Source organism: Saccopteryx leptura, chromosome 1 (assembly GCF_036850995.1).
Source record: "Saccopteryx leptura isolate mSacLep1 chromosome 1, mSacLep1_pri_phased_curated, whole genome shotgun sequence".
Taxonomy (NCBI): Eukaryota; Metazoa; Chordata; class Mammalia; order Chiroptera; family Emballonuridae; genus Saccopteryx; species Saccopteryx leptura.
Genome location: NC_089503.1, coordinates 211,904,652 through 211,922,496, shown reverse-complemented (window position 1 = coordinate 211,922,496; position 17,845 = coordinate 211,904,652). Strand labels below are relative to the sequence as shown.

The 17,845-nt window shown below is 45.4% G+C and overlaps 1 protein-coding gene across 2 annotated transcripts in view; it reads left to right on the top strand.

Moving 5' to 3' along the window:
* The window catches only part of RNF150 (ring finger protein 150), a 192,587-nt gene that overhangs the window by 139,289 nt on the left and 35,453 nt on the right, over positions 1–17,845 (top strand). For both annotated transcript variants that reach the window (XM_066385554.1, XM_066385544.1), the window contains 2 exons: positions 10,642–10,738; positions 17,192–17,402. In XM_066385554.1, coding sequence (XP_066241651.1) covers positions 10,642–10,738; positions 17,192–17,402 — 308 coding nt within the window. The remainder of the gene's footprint in view (positions 1–10,641; positions 10,739–17,191; positions 17,403–17,845) is intronic.

Genomic DNA, 17,845 nt, shown 5'->3' with positions numbered 1-17,845 from the left:
GTTTGCAAAGCTCTTTTACATATAATAGCTAATTGATATCACAGTAGCCTATAGTATAGATACAGCAGATACCATTACTGCCTCATTATTTTTAATAGATAGATAGATAGATGATAGATAGAGAGATAGATAGATAGATGATAGATAAAAATAACCTAACTCAGAGAGTTTGGTTACAGGGCCCAAAGCAAAGCCAGGTTTTCTGACTGTGGAGCCAGTCTGTCCACTGTCCCCTGCATGGTCACCTTAGCCCCACCCTCCCCTGTGCTATAAGGGTGCTCTGCTGTGTTCTCAACTCTCTGAGAATATGGTTTTGGCTAAAGATCTGCCTCAGAAACCTTCATTTTCCTCTAAGCCAAATGTCCAAGAGCCTCAAGCACACTGAATCAAATCTAGCCCGCGGTTAACCTTCTGAGTAGTACGAACATTCCTGTACATACGTCCTCATGCCTCCTGCCCATCCAGAGTAGATCGTACATGTACGATGGCAACATTAAAAAAAGCAAGTGTATATTCTTTGTGTTTCCATAAATTGGTTATCAAACAAACATGATTTTAAGTTAATAAAACAGTAACTGGAACCAATTTCAATTTTGGGGGAAAAAAACTCACTCCCGGGGTGGGGGGGGGTCAGCGAGCATGAAAGAAACTCACTACTCAAGCAGTTAAGGAGTTCACTTTCTCCCAGCTTGTGTTTATGGGCCTGAAAACAGACCCGTCCTCTTCCCAGAGCGAGGGCAGTGCCCTGCTGGTGCGGTGAGCAGTAATTTACTTTATTGTATCCTTTTATTCCCTCCATCCAGTAAACCTGCTGGTATAGCATCTTAGCTTGCCAAGACAAAGCAGTCGTGTTTACAGAAAGCCAGAGCGCGGTCACTACTGGTTCTGTGACAGCTCTTTTTTCACCCTTCCTTTTTCTTCTTTTTCTTTCTGACATAATGTTTGCATAACCTAAATCGAGGGAATGGGGGGGGGGGGGACGCCGTTTCTCGTAATTGGTCCACACTTTCCAGACGAAGCGCACTAGCAGAGTTCCCTCACGGAGTGGTCCAGTCGAATGGCGTCTATGGCAGGAGCGGCTATGTCTGCTTAACTGACCTGCTCCACACCAAGCCCCAAAATACAACATGGTGACCCTGTAGGGACTTTCTCTACAGCACACGTAGAAAGACGGGACAGTATGAAAGGAAATCATGACAAGATACTCATCATCAGAAGGAATGATACAGTCTGGCTCACATCCATGATTGTTATCCTCACTGTTCGTACGTCTTTTCCACTCGGTCCATCTAGATTATTTCTGAATGCTGATGTGGACCCACACGTTCCAACTGGATTGCATGTTCTTCTAAAATCGTCCAGCTTTCCACCCAGCTGAGTTTGTCCTGCACGTCACAAGGTGCAGCTATGCCTTGAACCATGTCAGCCCCTTCTCCTGGGTTTCTCTCGTCCAGTCTCCACACATCAAAGCTCTTCCCATCCTCCTGTTTCCTAATTTTCTCACAAAGTAACTGCCTTCTCCTTGAATTCAGTGGCACTTTTACTTGTATCTATTTATGACCTGTCATTTTCTTTACATGTTGTACTTATATCACTTAAAATAGTTAATGTCACTCTGACCTACTGAACACTAAGTACTTTACAAACAAGTTTTTGTTTCTTCCAATATCCTGTAGGGTATTTTACTAGTCAGGCTAGGCTAGGTTTTGCTGCAGCAAAAATAAACAACAACAACAAAAAAACTCTCCAACTCTGAGTGGCTTAACACAACAAAGAGTTCTTATGTTTTTTTCCTTTGTTTTTATTGATTGATTTTAGAAAGACAGAGAGAGGAAGGGGGAGAGAGAGAGAGGCATTTATTTGTTGTTCCATTTAGTTTTTCATTCATTGGTCACTTCCCATATGTACCCTGATTGAGGATCAAACCTGCAACCTTGGTGTTTCAGGGCAACGCTGTAAACAACTGAGCAAACCAGCCAGGGCCTTCTTACTAATGTTCTGTGCCTGTTGAGTGTCAGTTGGACCCACAAAGCAGTCACCATCACCACATTGTTCATTGACAGGTCAGTAACGAATGCCATGGTTTGAAGTGAAATCTGTTGTTTTCATAGCATCGTGGCCAGAGTTAGTCACTTGGTCATAGCTACCATCAGGAAAGCCTGTCATCTTCCCATGTGCCTAAAAGATATGGTCCAAGTATATTGGATGAACCATATTAATGAGTGCCTCAGATAGATACTATCATTAGCCTTATTTGATAAATGAAGGAAGTAAGGCTCAGAGACAGTAAGAGGTTATCCCAGGACTAAGATTAGTTATCCCAGGACTCATCCAAGATTAAGAATGAACCCCACTTTTTAGCCTTCACACAGTATGGCCTATGCATCTTCCTATGAGCCTATTAATTCTGTATTAAAAGCACCTCACCAACAAGCTGCGTGTCTGATTCATCTCTGTACGCCCCAGCACCTATCACAACGCTCTGATAAAGTAGTTCTATATAACCACTGTGCATTAAGGAACGCGTTACTTTCTGTTAATTTTCCCACTTTGTCTCAGAGCCCTGAATTCCTAGTAATGAGTTTTGGTGTCAGTTTTGGAATCTCTTTAACAATACACAGAAATATTACTTCTCGAGCTTCCTTGTGTCTGACTGAGAAATACCGCATCCACTCTATACCAGGGCTCTCTTCTGAGTGACAGGGATGAGGATTGAACCTACTGGTTTGTGTAATATCGCCCAGTGGGAAATATACATTGAGATCCTGGGCTGCTAAAACTAGACCACGCGCACGGGTAGGGGCCAGCCAAAGATAATGCACAGAAAAAGCCAATGATTTCCATGTGATTTTCAAAGTCATGGCAGTCAAGATGCTGGTGAAGTTCTCATGGAATTCTCTTGATTTTAGGAGCAGTTCGACCAATTAGAATATCAACGAGAGCAATTTATTAGATTTCCTTTGTCCCCTGGATAGGAGTAGTGTACGTTTCTCATATGCAGTGTTCATTCACTGTGTCCGGGCTCAGTCAGCAGTGGGTAAGCACCATCACCGCTGCCATTTCAGGCATTCTAACCGAGTAATGCCTGTGCCCAGATCCACAAATCGATGTGCCAGAATGAGATTTGCACAGAAGCAGCAGCCTTGTGTGCTATCTCCCAGGCAGTCAGGGCTCACCAATGCCTGTAATGTCCTCGTGCATGGTCACTGGCTCCCAGGAGAAGGCAGGAGTCTTCCATGTTTTCAGGATCCATAACAATGAAGAGAACTGCTCCCAGGCTATGCTCGGCTGCAGAAGGCTCGCCTGCAAGGAGCTGCATCACTGTGAATGAAATGACCTGGGAAATAGGAACGTAAGGAAATCTTTTTGTCAGCAAGCCATACTGAGCACACACGACAGGTACACTCCTAGGCTTTGCAAATAGAAACTCTTCATCTCTGCTGTCGAATGTGTCACAGGCTCACTCAGGACATAGTATAAGAAACGGGCCCTGGCCGGTTGGCTCAGTGGTAGAGCATCGGCCTGGCTTGCAGAAGTCCTGGGTTCGATTCCCAGCCAGGGCACACAGGAGAAGCGCCCATCTGCTTCTCCACCCCTCCCCCTCTCCTTCCTCTCTGTCTCTCTCTTCCCCTCCCGCAGCCGAGGCTCCATTGGAGCAAAGATGGCCCGGGTGCTAGGGATGGCTCTTTGGCCTCTGCCCCAGGCGCTAGAGTGGCTCTGGTCGCGACAGAGCGACGCCCCGGAGGGGCAGAGCATCGCCCCCTGGTGGGCAGAGCATCGCCCCTTGTGGGCGTGCCGGGTGGATCCCGGTCGGGCGCATGCGGGAGTCTGTCTGACTGTCTCTCCCCGTTTCCAGCTTCAGAAAAAAAAAGAAAAAAAAAAAAAAAAGAAACGAAGGTGACCACAGAGCCTGGTAGGGCTGTGCTCACTATTTATAGATGGCATGCATTCTAATTGGTCAGTGCCCAAGTGGTACCAGTAGTTAAAACATTTGTAATTCTACCTATATTTAAATAAGTGATTCAAAACAAACAAATAAAAATACACAAAACGTCATGATGCTCTAGCCTCTTAAGTGCCAGGTAGTATTCTAAGTGTCTATGTCCTTTGTCTTTTGATTGTCATAACAATCCTCTGAAAGAGTATCCCTGACGATAATTATACTTCAAAGGGTTGTTGTGACAATTAAAGGGCATTGTCATAGAACACCCAAGACCACAAAGCTGAGGCCTGGTCTGCACACCCTGGAAACCAGAGTGCATTCTCATCAGCTGCAACGTATGCAGGCCAAAAACAGAGAGGAAGGAAAGGAAACTGACTGTCTCTGGCAGGGTTTGGAGAAGAGAGGTGGGTTGGCCAGGGAGGAGAAGGGACATCTGAAGCTGTGAGTTGAAATATGAACAAGATTTGCCACAGCCCCTCCAAAAAAAAGTGAGAAGGATGTTGCAGAGTTCCAGTGAGAGTGTGGGGTGAACAGGGCACTGGCAGATGTGACAGGCAGGTTGGATGAACTTCCCTCGTGTGCTGCCTCCAGCATTTTGACTCTGTGCTATGGGCAGTGGGAGCCGTAGAAGCATGAAAAGTCTGGAGAGAGCCTGACCAGGCAGTGGTGCAGTGGATAGAACATTGGACTGGGATGTAGAGGACCCAGGTTTGAAACCTCAAGATCACCGGCTTGAGTGCGGGCTCATCCAGCTTGAGTGAGGGCTCACCAGATTGAGCACAACGTCATTGGCTTTAGCGTGGAATCACAGACATGACCCCATGGTCGCTGGCTTGAGCCCAAAGGTCACTGGCTTGAAGCCCAAGGGTGCTGGCTTGAGTCCAAGGTCACTGGCTTGAGCAAGGTGTCACTGGCTCTGCTGTAGCCCCTTGGTCAAAGCACACATGAAAAAGAAATCAATGAACAACTAAGGAGCCACAACGAAGAATTGATGCTTCTAATCTCTGTCCCTTCCTGTCTGTCTGTCCCTATCTGTCCTTCTCTCTGTCTCTTTCTCTGTCTCTGTCACAAAAAGAAAAGAAAGAGAGAGAGAGAAAGGAAGGAAGGGAAGGAGGGAAGGAAGGAGGGAGGGGAGAAGGAAGGAAGGAAGGAAGGAAGGAAGGAAGGAAGGAAGGAAGGAAGGAAAGACAGACAGACAGTCTGGGGAGAGATATCCTACTCATTGGTATTTTAGAAAGCTAAGAAGAAGGAAGGAAGGAAGGAAAGAGGGAGAGAGAGAGAGAGAGAGAGAGAGAAAGGAAGGAAGGAAGGAAAGAAAGAAAGAAAGAAAGAAAGAAAGAAAGAAAGAAAGAAAGAAAGAAGGAAGGAAGGAAAGAAGGAAGGAAGGAAAGAAAGAAAGAAGAAAGAAAAAGAAAGGAAGGAAGGAAAGGAAAGGAAAGAAAGAGAGAGAGAGAAAGGAAAGAAAGAAGGAAGGAAGGAAGGAAGGAAAGAAAGAAAGAAAGAAAGAAAGAAAGAAAGAAAGAAAGAAAGAAAGAAAGAAAGAAAGAAGGAAGGAAGGAAAGAAGGAAGGAAGGAAAGAAAGAAAGAAGAAAGAAAAAGAAAGGAAGGAAGGAAAGGAAAGGAAAGAAAGAGAGAGAGAGAAAGGAAAGAAAGAAGGAAGGAAGGAAGGAAGGAAGGAAGGAAAGAAAGAAAGAAAGAAAGAAAGAAAGAAAGAAAGAAAGAAAGAAAGAAAGAAAAGAAAGAAAAGAAAGAAAAGAAAAGAAAAGAAAAGAAAAGAAAAGAAAAGAAAAGAAAGCAAGCCTGGGGAGAGATATCCTACTCATTGGTATTTTAGAAAGCTAAGGCCAGAAAGAAAAGCCAGACTAGGTCGAGAAGAGCTTTGGCAAAATAGTGGATGTTACTTTCTGGGGCACTGCACTGTTCGAACTTGAACATTTGGTGGAGAGGTGATGGGCTGTCCGCTCCCCATTGCCCAGGTCCGCTGTGCTGTGGAGAAGGGGAGTGCAGAGCACCAGCGGCAGTGTTACCTTCTTCGCGTGTAAATCAAGCAGACTATTATCTAAGGACGGGCCTGATGAGGCCACGATATGACAGCCTGGCCCTTCTGTGGCCAAGTGAATACATCAAGAGGCAGATCGCCTTTCCCTTTGGTTTTGCCTGATCGCCACCCTTTGTAACTAAGATACTGCCTATTTGAAGCAGTGCACAAGAAATACATTTAGAAAGAACAAACATTTGAATTTCTCCAACTCCCCCAGACCTGCCCGTGACAGTTTATTGGGAGGGGGAAGGGCAGTGGAGTGCAGAGTCCGGCCAAGACACAGGCTGCAGGACTGGACCGGAACTGGGTTTGAGTCCTGCCTCTGCAGCTTACCAGCTCTAGGGGTGAGTTAATTTACTTTAATGGGTTCAGCCTCCTCCTCCATAAAATGGGAATGATAATTTTTACCTTTTGGTGCTATTGTGAGTTAATATATATTACATGCCTGGAACATGGTAGGTATTCAGTAACCAGTAAGTATTGCTTTATTAATTCAATTAAATTAGTTTTATTCATCAAAAACCTACTCTTATTTCACTCACAACTTTGCAAATAAAATTCAGAGGCTCTGAAGAAACATCTGGACTACCCATAGACGCACTGGCTATGTCTTATTTAAATAGTTCTTGTGGGCTGGGAGAGTGGGATTCGTAGGTCCTCGTGACTCACGCTCTTTGATGGCCATTTCCCTACGAGAATGAAACAGCTTGCATTGGTGCCAAAGGGACACCATGGGACCCTAAGCTCAGTGGCAAGTGGCAGGGTCCAAAAGGGAATGAGATGGCAAGGCCGGAACACCTTTCTCTAAGTGGACGAAGAGAATGCCATTTTACTGGGCTGGGATTCACACATACAGGTGAAAAGACAACAGAAAACAAGAATCACTAGATGGTGAAATGGGTTTTCAGCCCTGCTAAAAATGTGAGGACTTATTTTATCATTCATAACCCTTTCTGCGTCATTATGCAGCTGTTGACACCATGTTTTGTCAGGTGTTTGAAGAACGCTTTTCAAATGTTTGCTTCCTTTGGGTGAATAAAGGAGAAGAATTTGGTCAACCCCCTGTAGCATGTCCAGCTTGGCAAGATTCCTGAGTGATGGAATGCCTTGTGCTTTGTTCTTATGAATGAACGTCCTCACGCAGCCTTTGTTACAACATGGGAAGGGATGGTACTCTACTGAGAATCCTACAAACAGGGTGACTGTGCCCTAAAGATGGTCACTAAACTGTTGGTGCATTTCAGTAAATTTCAGATTCTTCACCTATTCATTTGTTTATTTATTTAGTCCAGTAACTTTTACTTTTCTTTCATTTGGGAGGGCAGATTGTTTTACAATCCAAGTACAAAGATCTAGTCTTAGTATTTGATGGTTAACACAAGAAATACGGTGCTAAAAATGTTAGCTAATAATCAGTGTGATCACCCTATGTATCATATCAGCACTTTTATTTTGGTCTTTAGTTCTTTCTTTGATTTTTAAAAAGTTTCCAGTTACTTGCGTTCAACATTAGAAAGATAATTCTGAAGAACAGAAATCAAGGAACTAATGTAATATTTAAAAACAAGATGCAATAGTGGTATTGATAAGATTAATAGTAGCTTGTAATTAATGAGGACCCAGACTTCTGGTTTAAGCTTTGTGAGCATTATTTATTTCCTCTCTTGTATTCACACACACACTTATTCACCTGTGAACTCCGCATCTGTAAGATAAACTGTCACAAGTAAGGATCTGAGTCTCAGAGAGCTAAAATGTACCTGACATCAAACAACCAGAAAACAGATCCAAGAGTGTGGCCTTCACATTTTAGTTCCCAGGGGACCACAGAAGGACTGCGGCCCTGTCTTGAAAAGAGGGACGTCGTCTTATTCATCTGTCCCCAGCTCCTAGCACAGCACAGAATGGAACAAAGGGGTAATGTCAGTCACTCTTTCTTTATTTTAAGAAGATGAATCAGGCCAGAAAGAGTGGGAGGAAGAGAACAGAAGGAGACTGGTGGCATGGAGACCAGTTTGGATGTTATTGAAATAATACAGAAAAAGAAAAATGATAATGGAATTTTGAATGAGAGAGCAGCACTGTGAAAAGAAAAGCAGTGGATGTGAAAGAAACGTAGGAAGAGTGACTCCATGGGACTCGTGGCCATGTGCCGGCAGCGAGGAGCGCCAGGGCCTCTGGTGAATATCCATTTAGGTAGCACTTATTTCTGGAGCGTCCTCTGAGTGCCGGGAGCTATTCTCGACGCTGGGATGCAGCAGTGGGTCAGGCAAACGGGGCTTTGCTCTCGTGGAGCTCATACTCTCACTGGAGGATGTATCGGTCAGCACCACTATATCCAACTATGGATTTTCAAAGTACTGGCTTTCGTGATCGTAGGGGCTGGCCCATCTGAGACCTGCAGGTCAGGCCTACAGGCTGGGGATTCTGAGCAGGGGCTCATGCTGCCTTTTAGAAGCACAATGTCTTTTCATACAAAGGTTTTGCTCTGAACACCTTTCAACTGATTAGAATAGGCCCACCTAGATTATTTAGGATAGTGTCCTTTGAGTGTAGGTACTAATCACGTGTACAGAACAGCCTAGATTAGTGTTTGATTGGAATAGCCTGGCCCAGTTGACATGTAACACTAACCTTAACCATCACAGAGTCTGCAGAAGGACTAGTGCATAGGAAGAAATCACTTAGGGTGTTAGAGAGTAAGTACCGACTTCTGTGGATTGGACACTCAGGGAAGTCTCCTCTACGTGCGCAGACAGATCTTCACCCTACAGAGGAGGCAAATGAGACTGGGAGCAATTAAGCTGACTTAGTTAAGCTAAAACAGCTAATGATGGGCCCCGCCCTCATTCTGAGTCCAACATGCATTCAGGAGAGACAATAGAGCCCGCCTCCCAGGAAGAGCCAGAGGGACCAGAATGTTTGACTTCGTCCCCAAAAGGAGCACCAAGTGGTGAGCACATTCAGACCAGGAATGTGTTTCCTGCATGTTGGGTGTGCAGCCTGAACATAGGGAGGGAGGTATTGCATGGGGGTCAGGAGGGTGGGGACGGTTTTTCAGGCTAGGACTCCATCCAGCATCAGCCCCTCCTGCACAGTGCTGGAACCCCCTTCTTCCAGGCTCAGCTCAAGGCTCTTATCTGAGCCACTGTCTCTGCCTAGAATACCCCCTTCCTCTCCCCTCCCCTCCTGTGGATAATGTCTGTGCAGCTCCTAGGTCTCAGTTCTGACACCTGGTCAGGGACACTTTCCCTGTGTGTCCAAACTAAGGTGAATCTCCCAGTTAGAATTCTCCCTACTCCCGGGTCTCCTAATGTGGTACCTGGTCCCCGTTGTCAGTAAGCAGTTGATTTACATTATTATTTTATTAATGTTGGCCTTTCCTATTATACTCCCCAAGGGAAGGGGTCAGATCTCTATTGTGCCCACTCCCAGCAGTGAGCACAGTTCTTGGCAGACAGGGCCTGTGGGACGAATGCATGGGTGAGAGAATGAATGAATGCAACGCGCCCCTTCTAGGGTGTGAATCTGCAGGGCATTCTAAACAATAATTTGCAAACACAATGACACATCTGGTTACTACTCTCCTTTCTTCTCATCGTCAATCCATCATATCCTGTAGACAGCTAATGGGTAGTTCCCACTTGAAAGGCGGCCTCTTTCTGCATGTTTCTCTAATTTGAGGGGGGGGGGGTCCTTTTTTAAGCATGTGGCCTAAAGCCATCTAACACAAAGAAAATTGTGAGAACTGTTAGAACAAACGAGAGGAGCGAGCAGAAGTACTCCAGGTATAGAGCGCCACTGAGGGAGGGTCACTGTGGATCAAGTGTCCGAGGAAAGCCCTCACTCTAAAGACAGACGGTTCTCTCTCTTCCTGCCCCGGGCAGGGACTTCTAACTGCTTCTGCCCCTGGTCTGGAGTCTTGAGAGTGAGAAGACAAGCTTCTGACTCCAACAGTTTCTGAGTGGGCTCCTGAGAACGGGCTCAGTGGAAGCTCAGTTAGGAGCCCCCACACACATCTACCAGATGCCACCCCCGTCCTGCCACTCAGGGTGAGGCTCGCAGCACTGGCGCAGGGGGACAGCAATGGAGCTGAGTGTGTCAGCTGCAAAACCACAAAGGTGACAGCCCTTCACTCTGGCTTCTGATCTGACAACCAGCAACCATAACAACTTAAAAGGTCATGCATGTTGTTAAGTGCTTCCAATAGCTCTTCTGCCCTTTATCTGAGACCCCAAATAGTATGAATGGAAATGCGCCTTTATTTTGCAATTGTCTTCCAACTGTAGGAAAAGAAATTCAGGAGCTATATAAATGTAGCGTCTATCAAGTTATCCGGAAAGGTCCCCACAAGTTTCTCCCCTTGTATTCTTCCCACATAAACATTCTTCTTATTGAGAGAGAGGAAAACATCTCTCTGTCTCTCCATTTTCTGAAACTTGGAATCATGTAGGACACTCCTGGGAGACAGACAAGCTTTGACTGCATCGCCACAGGGGTAGCAGGAAGCACATTGGCCCAGGGGTTAGGAGAAGGAGGTTCAAGGATCGGCTCTGCCACTGAGCAGCTGAGGGACCTTGGCCGAGTCTCTGGGCTGTAGTGGACGAGGGAGTCTCTGCCATTGCCGCCGCTCTAAGATGTGTGGTTCTCATTGCAGGCATCTTTTCCACAAGTCCTGTGTTGACCCCTGGCTTCTAGACCATCGCACCTGTCCCATGTGCAAGATGAACATTCTTAAAGCCCTAGGGATCCCGGTAAGCACAGCACAGCCTACAGCATCGTACTGTCTGTCTCTCTGTATTACTCTCCAAAGCAGCGAGGAAACGTCACACCTGGCTCTCTCCTGTCCCCTCAGTCCCACAGCAACGGCCGCATCCGATGAGGCCCTAGGAGACCTCCCCTGTCTGAAAATGCTTCTCCTCTCACTTTTTTCTCTGTCTGAGAACACCATGACCTTCTCTCACCATGTCCATTTTATTTGTCTGTGAGTCAGAGTCCTGCGTGCACAGCCCACGGGCGTCTGTTCCGGGCCGCAGAGTGTACGTGCAGGCAGGCGGGACATCCGCAGAGGCCCGATGGGCCCGTTGTGCATCTATGTCCTCTTGTGCCATCGTCCCCGCAGTGTCATCACAGAGCTCTGCGGGCCACGTTTTCTGGTCCTGCCCCAGCCACTTAGCTTCCAGAGGAAACAAGCTCTTCCCAACCCGGGGAGGGGAAGACAGCTGCTGGGAACCCGGCCCAGAACCTCTGCTGAGCTCAGATCTCTGCGTAGACCTGGAGGGAGCAGGAAACCCACACCAGAACCACTTAATTCTGGTGTGACCATCCAGCCAGGGCCTCTGTTACATGTTTCTTAAGCCCAGATCTCTCCGCCAGTGCAAAGAGAATCCCACCAGCTGGCCAGCCTGGCAGTCCAGGGCAAGGTTTCCAGAGCTGGTGACATCAGATACCGTGTGAGGGCAGGAAACGGGCTGGGCCTCCCAATCTGAGGGCTGCTTAGAGAGATGTCAGAAAAACACAGGCGCCCACCTTCTAAAAGAAACTAGACAGGCAGGAAGCAGGAACCAGCTCCTCCTGCTCCCCACACTGGGCTGCAACCTCCCTGTTGTCACTCCTCACTACACTGATGGCAGAGAATAAAGAGAACGTTAATAGTCCCAGGATGTCACTGAAGGGGGAAGGATCGGATCAGATATCAAAGGGTTTCCTTAGTGCCAAAGGGCTATTCTAGGACTATCGGAGTGCCTTCCTTCCGAGAGGGCACACCTGAAGCATCATGATGTCAGGCACTGGCGGAATTTTCTCCCCTGGACCAGCTGCCCCTAAACCAGCCGAATGCCGACTGTCACGGCTGATACACCAGATACAAACCAACTTGTGTGACTTTGGCTTTGAGCTAGATTTTGAAAGGCAATGGATAAAGTTTTCAGGCCAGAGTTGTAAATGCATAATGCATTTGAGGTGAAAATCAATTACTGAGAACATGAACTATCATCAGTAAAATCCCAACATCTCTACCAGATTCTGCTGACTTAGAAAATGCACTCAAATGTTTACCCTTTTTACATTCCTGGCTGTGACTGATTCTTACAAGGAAGGGGGGCATGTGTGTGTGCGCGCGCTTTCATGTATGTCTGCGTGTCTTTGGTCTCTGAAATCTTGAGAATATGTCACTTGACCTAGTTTTTATTGCTCAGGATATTTTCAGAGCTCCTAAGGGTCTATTCTAATGCTTCTTGATCAGGACAATGAAAGCAAATTGTGTACTACGTAGCTTTTGATCCAGAGTCTCCCTGGGGAGATGTGACTTCTCCATAAGCTACCTTTAAATGAGTTGAGACTACAGCTATTAATTGTTTTAAAAATAGAATTATTGGTGGCCATTTGGCTTATTCCTAAAAGTAATTTTGTGACCTTTAGCGGTTGGGCCTTCTGGCCTGGGTTTATACCTAATCAACTCTGGATAGGATTATACTGAGCACACTTGAAAAATAACCATCACTAGCACCCCTTTTGGATTTTGTCAAAGATTCTTAAAGGCTAGCCGAACAGGAACGTGACACGCATCCCAGCACACCCCGGAGAATAGAACATGCTCTGTGCGGAGGCACCTGGGTTGTGCTACTTCCCACGAAGCACCGAGGCCTGGGGCTCCCCTCCGTGAGTTCCTGTTTTCATCTGGTGGACTATACTGAAGTAGGGATCTGGGAGGAATTTTGGATGTTGTTTCCACGGCAGCCTCCATCATGGAGTAGGGTAGCACCATGCCTAAATTCTACCAAGGAGATGAGGTTTGTACTCTATTCTCAGAACTTTCCATGTCACTGGACAAGCTCATAGCCCTCCCAACTAGAAAACACTTCCTGCAGCTAACCCAAATCTTCTTTATGCAGCTTAGAGAATTGTGTTACAACCTTCCTAAGCTTCTATACTCCATTTTTTCTTAGTCAAGGAAGGCTGAAAAGACCCTGTTACTTTCTCTTGATAATTGGTACCTGTCGGTCCTTCATCTCTGTGCCCCTTACATGTGCTAAGCGCTCAATAAATGTCTGTGACATTGTAGCCCATCCGAGTCTGAAGGCTGCCAGTCACAGAATCACATTTATGAATTTCACCCTGATCCTCTCTTTGAACAACATCCACTCATCAACAGCTTGGCTGTAATCCTGACCCACTAGAGAGTGGCAAGGGTTTTTTGTGTTTGTTTGTTTGTTTTTGTTGTTGTTGTTTTTAGCTGAGTATCCTTGTGGCTGCCATGCTATAAGGCAAATAAAAGTAAGCTGAAAGCTAAGAGTTGGAAACATTTTCATTGTGTAAGTGGGTTCCTCTCTAAAAGGAACTAAAGAATGAAAGCAAGCTCAGGGCCCACAGAATTCCTGTTCCGATGGGTATCTTTCCTCAGTATCGTTTTCTAGGAGAAATAACATGCTGAACTGAAAGGTGAGGGGGGCAGGGGGTTCCTGTATTGTCGGAAGTCTTTTCATCTCTTTGTCTACAATACAGTGCTTTACCCTCCTTTCTATCCAATCAGGTGTGTCTTTCTCCAATGGCAGAACACAGGTTTCCATGACCACATCTGTGAGGTACCATATAAACTGGGTGTTTTTATATCCCAACAAACACGTTCCCCCATCACTGTTATCCAGCTATGACGGGATGACTATTTGAACCGGAAAGCCTGATTACTTATGCCTGCTGACACTGTCTCGCAGAGCTTATTCTCTGCTCTTTCCTCTCCTTTCTCGGTTAAAGATACAGTCCTGTTGCTACTAGTCCACAAAGTAAAGGCAAACACCCTGCATCAAAATGAATAAAAATATTTTTAAAGAAAGAAAAGAAATAAAGGAACAATATCAACAGGCAAACACAAGATTTTGAAAAACGTGGCAGTTGTTATCACTTACATAGTTGCACTCAGATTCTTATGGCTGAAAGAACAGCCCGCACGCTATTCGCATTGGGAAACCTTTTCATCCCTGATGCCCCACATAATGGGTTTTGCTTAGAAGCATCTTTGCATAGTATAAGGAAGGGGAAAAAGTGATTTCTCCTTCACCCTTTCTCCTTCTCCATTTTGGGACCTGTACATTAGACTCAATACAAGAGAAAATCAATCCAAAATTTAGCAACACATGCATTGCACATATACAGTACAGGGGAACACTTAGAGATGAGTAACTCAAAGGGGTGGTGAGCACTTGAGCTTATATTGCATCTTTGGGGAAAAAATAAAAAAGCAATAAACTTTTAGAGAAGTAACAATCCAAAGGAAAAGGGCTCTGAGTTTCTAAAACAGCAAATTGTGAAGAAGTAAATATATGGGAGAAATTAATGGTGGACAAGGCCACATTGGTAAGATCTGTTTGTACAGACCCATTTCAGAGTCGATTCCCAGTCATTGGTGATAAGAATGTTCTTCTCTCCTTGGTTCAGAGAGGAGCACACCTTCATAAATTTATGTCCTGCTTTTAGGCACATGGGGGAGGATAAACAACCTTTCTTTATAGATTTCCCAGTTGTTTCAGCTCAAAATGACCTTTATGCCAACATAACACATTTCGCAGCGGCGTGTTCTGCTGCCCTTCTTGCATACCTTACCTTTGCCCAGAACTTGTCAGTGTTTGAAGTGTTTTCTCAAACCCTTCCTTAATCTAGGGTAGATTCTCATGTTCCCAAGTTCTCAGAGCAATAAACTGAGACTCAGATAAAAATTTCAAATCAATAGTTACTAACCATTTAATAATTTTCAGGCACTATGTGAAGTCTTGGAATTCAAGAGCAATATAATGCCGTTGAGTTACTTTCAGAAGCTTGTGTCCCACTTATACGTGACATCTAAAAAACTGAACTCATAGAAACAGAGAACAGAAAGGTGGTTGGCAGAGGCAGGGGGGGGGGAGTGGGCAAAGGTGAGAAGATGGTGAAAAGGTACAAACATCCAATGATGAGATAAATAAGTTCTGGGGACATAATGCACAGTATGGTGACTCTAGTTGACAGTACTATGTGGTATATTGGAAAGTTGCCAAGACAGTAGCTCTTCAACATTCTCATCCCATGGGGAAAAAAATGTAACTGTGAGGTGCTAGATGTTGACTGAACTGATTGTGGTGATCATTTGGTAACATATACATATGTTGTATAATCATTACGTTGTACACCTTAAACTAATGCAATAAATATTACATGTCGATTATATCTTAATAAAACAGGAAATTAAAAAACTGCAGACTAGTAGAGGGAGACAAACACAGTGAGCCATGACCATAACAACGTGGGAGAAGTATGAATGAGGTGTCACAGCACCTCAGACGGCTACCCGGGAGGGGGCATGGCTTAGAAAAGGTGACACTTGGACTGTGAAATGAAGGGTGATTAGAAGTTCACCAGGAGGGCTTGTTTGAGACCTTGGGGTGGGGAAGGGGAGCAGGATGGTTGGGACGGATGTCACCTTGAGTAGAGGGGCAGCATGAGTGAAAGCTCTGAGACAGGGACTGTGTGGTGTTTGGTGTGTTTCCAAGGGCTGCAGGTGAGCCAGAGAGTAGGCTGGGCGAGGCTGCAGCGTGCCAGTCTTGCCATTCTAACATGGCAATTCATTCTTTGGGGGAAAAGAAGAATCACACCTGTGTTTTTGTTTGTTTATTTGTTTTAAAAAGAAAAGAGTGGTCTGGTGAGAAAGCAGGCACTGGGATATATTAGGCGGACACTGTAGGGAGAGGAGGAGCCCAGTAATGGAATGAGGAATGTTTGTACCATAACTGCTCCTGTGCAATGTCACAAGCAGTGAATTTGGTGGCTCGGCCATTGAGTGAATTGACTTGCAACAACTTGAGTTTCAGTGTACTGACTCATTTCCAGTAGAGGTGAAGAAGCAAAAAGAAAAGAGAATACAAAAAAAAGGGAACTAACTGAATTTGAAGGTTTTGTGGGGTGATGGAGATTTCCAGCTGACTGCTGCAAACACAGTCACCGCAGGTGTGGTGCTCAGGACAACGGACAACTAGGACAGGAGTCCAGCATGTCGACAATCTTGCTTTGTGCTCCCAAAGGGACCACGAGCTGCGGGTTTTCTCTTTTAATGAACTTTTAACACAACATAATATCCAATGTCATAATCAGTAACCGAGACTTCTCACTGAACCCAGCCTACCCTATTCTTTATCCACTGGGAGTGCAAAACCATTTTATTGTATCACTCAAGGCAGTGTTGATGTTTGGAGGAAAAATAATTAATTAATAGCTATTCTCAATATTTCTCAAGCCCATATCTCTCCAACACTACCTTTTATTATGTATAGAGGTATAACAACTGCAAGTCATTTTAGAAAGCTGCTTATGGAGGATATTATAAATATATTCAAAATCACTTCAAACTGCAGAACTGAGGCCAAAGAGTTAAACTTGCTATGTTGCCCCATAGTAAATAGTCTAATGAAACTGAGCAACGTAAGCCACCTTGCAAAGCAGAGAGCTCTCATTTCTTTGTTGTTCAAGAGGATATTGGGGGGGAAAGAGGCCTGCAGGGAGTGGGTAGTTACACTCAGCCGTCTCACCCTATGTTATGATTCTAAGGTTTTCGTTTAGAAGATTTGATAAATGTCTGATCAATTGCATATTAAGTAAATAGGACTTTTTTCTGTGGCTAGTTTTTGGCTTATATTTAACAACAACGAATATAGCCTCACCCATTCTGTGTTTGCGCGCGCGCATGTGTGTGTGTGTGTGTGTGTGTGTGTGTGTGTGTGTGTGTGTGTGTTTATCCTTGCTGAACAATTCACAATATCAAGTTCTATCCCCCTCTAGTATCATCAGTATATTTGCAAATAATGCATGGGTCTTTGGGGGTCATTATCAGGCTGCCAGCTACTTCTTAAAGGAGAAATTAACACTCCCTGTAAGGAAGGCTGGCATTATAAATAAATATCATGTTATTGCCCCTAAGTAATTATATTAATATATGAAAATTGCTACTCTTGGAATTAAAACCTTGTATCTAGATCTAAATGAAACTTTTGGAAAGGAAAAATTGGAAGATGTTTTTATGTTCATTATAGAACTCTATGTAGAAATTTTATTACACAAAATGGTTCAGGAAGAAAGCAATGAAGAACTTGGTTTTCCATCCAGACAAAATATTTAGGCCATAGACACCTCACCTCTGACTTGATGGCACACTCTAAGAATAGATCCTTTTCTGCTCCCATCAGCCCAACGCCGACTGCATGGACGACCTGCCCACCGACTTCGAGGGATCGCTGGGAGGTCCACCCACCAACCAGATCACAGGCGCAAGCGACACTACCGTAAACGAAAGTTCAGTCACCTTGGACCCTGCTGTTCGGACTGTGGGAGCCTTGCAGGTGGTCCAGGACACAGACTCCACCCCCCAGGAGGGAGAAGTCATCTTTTCTACCAACAGTAAGTTCTGTGCGTGAATCGTGCTATAGTCCAAAGGGCTGTTGCCTTGTGGGAGTTGAAGAAAGACCCATTACCTCAGGAAGACAAAAAAATTTTTTTTCAGGTTAAGCAGTTGTACTCAATAAGTTTTTAGAGGCCCAGCTCTTTCCAGATCCAGCAGGGCAGATAGCACACCTGGCTCTGCACACCTGGCTCTGCACGTACCCTAGGGCACCTGAAGCCGGTGGGGCAGTGGGTGTGGCCTCAAGAATGGAGGGCAGGTGAGAAAAACAGGAAGGGGATGCTCAGTGGAACTGGGATGGAGCCCAACCCCCTCACTCGTGTGTGTGTGTGTGTGTGTGTGTGTGTGTGTGTGTGTGTGTGTGTGCGCGTGTGTGTGCGCGCGCGCGCGCTGGTCTGGACTGCATGCAGGGGGGGGCTCTGTAGTTGCAGGACTCAGATGT